Below are 5,763 nucleotides of genomic sequence, written 5' to 3'. Positions count from 1 at the left end.
TATCAAGGAGGAAATGAACTGTGGATACCATTATTAGGACTATAGGGTGTGGTAAGTTACACTCTATTGATGGTACGTTAAGCAATTCGATGCAAAATAGTTTGTTTTTGCCATTCATAACCTGGCTCAAGTAGAATTCACTTATAGAGAGCCCGATCCACCAAGAACCTGGAATAGTTAATCCAAGTATGGAAAAAAACACGAAAGATGAGATTAGTGCCTCTCTTTGACAACCATTCTTAATTACCAGATTTAAAAGTAAAGCGGCTTAAAGATACAGTGCTCCCTCATGATGATGGCTCACATCAATTAGCTAACATTTTGGCAGAAGTACAATTATCGTAAGCCAAGCTTGTTAGGAAGGAATTGGAATATGAAAAGAAAGAAATAAGAAAAGAGAATTTGAGACTTTAAGAGAAAATGAGACAATTGAGTTATGAAGTAGAGGCACAAGGGAGTAGATTGGAGAAAGTCATAAAAAAGTAAGATGTGGTCGATAATGATTTGAAAGATCTGCACCAAGAAAATAAGAAATTGTGAGTCCAATTGAAGACTGAAAAGTTACCAAATCTTACCTTAGTCGGCAACGTGAAATGGATGAGCTTTGAAAGAAAATGAACCACTGAAAATGCAAAGCTCAGGAAAAGCAAGAAGAAGTCACCAGAATTTCTTAGGAATGTCAAAATTGGGATGGATTATGCTCTATAGCTTTAGCAAAATTGGTGGAATATCAAAAAGAAAAGAAGAGGTGGAAGATTAAGCTTGCAAAGGAAAGTAGAAAGCACTTTAAAGTATTGAATGAAAAAAAATCACTTCACCAGGTGATCCAAGGGTTAGAGCAGCAATTGTAAGACCATAAGAATCATATTTCAGCAATCATAGATAAATGATAGAGAAGGAAAAAAGATAAAATTATAAATTTTTATTTTGTTATAATTTGAACATACAAAATGTTTAATTTTTTTTAGTTGGATGATTTATTTTGTAAATATTGCTTATTTGAATGAGATACATATTTGAGAGAATGCTATTTTAAAAATTTTGTTAATTGGATGTCATTCATTTATTTTTAAGATTTAATAAATATAATTACAATGAAATAATAATTTGTAATCTTAATTTTATGAAATAAAAAATCGATGTCTTGGTTAAAGTTAAAAGATTTATTTAGATATTGAGCCAATATAAAATAAAAATAAATGCTTGGAAGAATGTTGGCTATTCATTTCTCAGCTTTGACCATCATAAGAATGATGAACTAGGTGTTATTATGTTCAGGTATGGATTTAAGATTTATACTCAATGGAGGTAAATTATTAAGTAATATTTATTTACAAACTATTGTAACTTAAAATGATTTTTATTAAATATAATGTTAAATTTTAGAAATATAAAATAATAAAAATATTTTTAAAAAATTATAAAATATTAAAAAAATTATTTTTATATAAAAATTAAATCTAAAAAATTACATTTACTTGAAGTAAGTGTGATACATTAGGAAAGAATATTAATACTTATATATGTAAATATAAATATAACAATTGAATAAATAAATTAAAGATTTAAAGATATACACAAATATATTTATTAAATGGATTATATAATATTACACGATTAACAAGTTTATCGAACAAAGTGGATTAAACGTGACATAACATAACATGTTTTGTAACTCATTAAAAAGTCATTCTAGCAAGATTAATAAGTATAGTAGATAAATTTTATATTTATATTTTGAAGTGATCCCACCCCAGATCCGTCTCTGGTTATGTTGGGTTTATCGATTGGATATTATCCTCAAACCTTGGCCATGCTACTTATTCCTTGATGCTGGTTTTAGGGATTTTGGATTCCGTATTTTACTGGTCGGACCTATTTTAGTTGGAGCTAGCAGATTTCATTGGCAGAAGTGAGAACTTCAAATGTTTTAATTTTCAGGTTAGTATTAAGCCATAGGCCTTTCCTGTAAGCTGAACTCAAGCTTGTTCTTCTCTTTTAGGCTACAGAATATGCTAATTTAATTCCAGCCTTGAAAATCTTTCTCTTTTTCAGGAAGCATATAAAGAAAAACAAAGACAGATTAGAGAAAACTCTTTTAAATGAAGATGATGAACGTGGGTCTGACCAAAAAATACAATGAACACTTCCACAGATTCTTTAGTAGATTTAAGACTTCTCTACTTTATTACAGCATATGATCAAACTCATAGAATAGCAGTAAGGCCCACAATCGACAGTATTCAACCAAGTATCAGAATCATGATCCTTGAAAGCTTTATCTAGAAGCAAGTTTCGCAGAGCCAACAGCAGCAAAGCGCGAACAGGCTGCAGTTGTAAGAATGGCAGCAAAAGAAATTTTGAAAGAGGAAGAAGATCAAATAAAACACAAGGTTAGTGATGTCACTCAGAATGCCTGCGGCTACATTTGCATAAACAATTTTGTTGCAGAAACTGATAGGATAATGTATTTCTTACCATCCCTCAATGAAGCCTCTATCTCCTTTCTTCTTTGTACGAGGGAAACACTTCTTTTGAGCAGCTAGGGGTTCCGCAGATGGATATCCTTCCACCAAAAACATAGACAATAGTAAGTTCTCAAATATGCCATCATGAAAACAATAATCTAGAAAGTAGTTTCAATAGAATTGGATGTTTTGGTAGAAAGTTGGAACCTGCTGGGCGTTGGTTCTCTTGTGCCTCTGACTTGGGCATTTTGGAATAAACAGAAGCTTTAATTTGTTGGTATGTGTTTCTAGGTGACCGCAGTATCATTTTATATAAGATTATGTGTAAGAAACAGTGGACTTTAATCCTACAATTACTTTTCTAGGGGGCGGTGATTAAAGATAGTTGCAGTGACTTACTTTAATTAGGTTATATCTGGTGCATCAACTTTGTTTGAAAGTGCAAATAAAACTAAAATCAAGGAAAAGTTTTGAAGCATCTCCAATGGAATCCCAGCATGTTTTTTTCCAACTCATGCCATTCAAAAAGTAAACCCAAAGGTACATCCAAAGAGGCAACCCCACGAAATAGTTGAGCTGGATTTCGATTCCTTCGTCAATAAGGGAAAAAAAATGAAAAAGACCAATGACGTAAAGTTAAAACGCGTAACAATTATCCAAAAAAAAAAAGGTGGTTAATACGCTTAGGTCAGCTGAACTATGTCTGATTTCTGCTAAAGAATATATATTTTGATTCTCAAACACGGCACCGAGGGGCGAAGGCGTTCGAAAATTGTAAACAAGTTCATCTCTGCTCATACAAGGTGGTGCAATTAATGCTGGGGGCTGCTGGTTGATTTCAGAAAATATATATTTGATCTTCTTTGTTCACAATTCCTGTGGGGTTAAAAAAGAATAAATTGAGAGAATTTTACGTTCCAGGAAAGTTGATGGATTCAAGTCTATCTGATACTAGAGTTATCCATTTGAGAGCGACGTACGGTAGATCTATCCAGTTTTATGGGTCACATCTTTAGGTTAATACATGTACCCAATGGAGTTAGCCTATTGTTCTTTAGATTCAAAACTAAGCCTCCTAAGCTAACCAAGCCTAAATTTATTTGTAAGAAACAAGTCCTAAAACATAGACCTTAGATTTAAGTTTTAATTAGTGTGAATAGACTTCTTCACAAGTTGGGCGGTCTGTCTAAACTCGAAAGTTTGCTCGAAATTTTGCTCTGAAATTTTGTAAAGTTTAAATATGAATATTAAGTTCATTAAATTAACTTAATAAATAAATGAGATTTGATAAAAAAATAAGTTCGGGTTTGAATTTCATCATTTAAGATCCGAATCTAACTTGGTTTAGTCTGAAAATTAAAAAATATTTTTTTATCGTAATGAGACAAAACTCATTTGGATTTTTTTTTTTATATAATAGACAATACTTATTTACTTTATTACTTATAATACGATAAAACTCATTTTTTTCTTTATACAAAATAATAATTCAATTTTAAATTACATTCAACAAAATTAAATCAGATCCAAGCTCAAATGACTCATAAATTGAATTAAAATTAATTAAATTAGTTAAATTAATAATTTACAAAAAAAAACTCTTGTTCTCAAATTTAAATCCCAATGCTTTAGGCATGTTTAAACTTTATTGTTACATATAAAAATAAACTTGAAGAACAAATGAGGCTCGAAAATCAAGTCGAGCCAAGCTTAAATTTGTTTAAAATATTGGAATATCGTGTTAGACTAGGCTTAAACTCGACTCGGCCCAATTTATAAACAAGTTTATATGTAAATTTAGATGTTTAATTATATTTTAGTTTATTAATTAATTATTCAATAATTATAATTTAATTATAATATTATAATTGATTATTCATTTGATTATAAATATGTAATATTTTATTTTAATTATAACTTAAAAAAAAAAAAAAAAAACTAAGCCTCCTAAACTGAAATTTCAAATTCTAAACTTTCACATGTCACTTAAAAACTTCGTTTACCGTTTTACTTCATTCCACAGCTTACTTAACACTAACATTACTTTAATATAACTTGTATATCGGCCCTCTATGCCTCGCCTAACTTTTTTTATTTTGAAGTATAAATTATTTAAGTTTCTATTTAATTTAAATTGGGTATTTAGTTCATTCGATGGTTTTGATTTGAATCTTTTCAATACAAACATAATAATTAATTGACAATTTATCTACTATCGCAATATGCAAATCCAAGAATCCAAAATTTTTTGACGATTTAAAAAAAAAAAAAGAGTTGTACCAATTTTTTTTGTCTAAATATGGTTAACTACTTAAAATTTTTTTATCTGTTTAATAATGTTTTAAAATTAATTAAAAAATAATTTTTTAATCTATAAGATATAAAATTACAATTATCAATTTTACAAAGTTGTTCAAAGTATAGTACTCAATAATCAAATGTTATCTTTTTAGCCTTGGTAAGATGGTATTTCTTTTATTTCTCACCAATTTTTTCTTTGTTTTTCTTTTTATCAAATTTATTAAATATTGAAGATTTTACCTGGGTAATCTCAAACATTTGTGACACCTTCAGAAAATCCCTTTACCTTAACAATATTCAAGAAACGTATATTTATTTTTTTATGTAAAAGACTTTGTATCTAGATTCATTTTGATTTTTTACAAAAAAGGTCGCAGTATAGGATTCATTTTGAAATTGTATTTTACACAAAAAAAAAAAATTTAAACCTTATACTCATATTTTGATATTTTCATTTAATTTTATTTTTTTAATTAATTATTTTTTTCTTGAAAAGTGAAAACTTTCTTGATAGCATTTAAAGAAATTTATTACCTAAAAATTTCTAATGCAATTGCTGCTTGCAAATTTCATAAAATCTCATTATTGGAGATTCATGTTTACTTTTATATGATTAAAAGTGCACATTATAAACATCCATTTTGTTTGAGCTCTTTTAATATTTTTTAAAAATCCGGATTGATCTAAATTAAATAATTTTTTAAGGGCTTAATTAGAAATTCCTCTTAATCCTGATTTGAGACAAGACTAGGCTTTAAGTCAAGTTTAAAAGGCCAATATTTGGTTTTGGGTCTTTGAAAGATAAATTGGACCTTGATATTTTGCCTTCAGGTTTTGAATTGCTAAGGCATTGAGATTGATTTTAGCATTTAGGATTTGCTTTTGGATTTTGGAACTCGCTTTTGGACTATTAATGGACTTAAAATTTTTTTCTTCAATTTATGATTGGGCTTTAAGCCCAATTATTAGGACAAATAAAAATCAGAAAATTAAA

At 28.6% G+C, this 5,763-nt stretch overlaps 1 protein-coding gene across 1 annotated transcript; it reads right to left on the bottom strand.

Moving 5' to 3' along the window:
* Positions 1 to 2,083: 2,083 nt before the first annotated feature.
* On the bottom strand, positions 2,084 to 2,819 carry LOC111295409 (cysteine-rich TM module stress tolerance protein). Its single transcript, XM_022888881.2, has 3 exons — positions 2,676 to 2,819; positions 2,479 to 2,566; positions 2,084 to 2,328 (listed from the first exon to the last, which is right to left on the bottom strand). The coding sequence occupies exons 1-3, from the start codon at positions 2,773 to 2,775 to the stop codon at positions 2,283 to 2,285; spliced, it is 234 nt and encodes a 77-aa protein (XP_022744616.1). The 5' UTR covers positions 2,776 to 2,819; the 3' UTR covers positions 2,084 to 2,282.
* Between the last annotated feature and the right edge of the window lie 2,944 nt (positions 2,820 to 5,763).

The sequence above is a fragment of the Durio zibethinus genome, chromosome 14 (genome assembly GCF_047325235.1).
Source record: "Durio zibethinus cultivar Kanyao isolate XHJ-2024 chromosome 14, ASM4732523v1, whole genome shotgun sequence".
NCBI lineage: Eukaryota > Viridiplantae > Streptophyta > Magnoliopsida > Malvales > Malvaceae > Durio > Durio zibethinus.
Note: the sequence above shows the minus strand (reverse complement) of the source record. Positions and strands in the feature narration are given on the sequence as shown.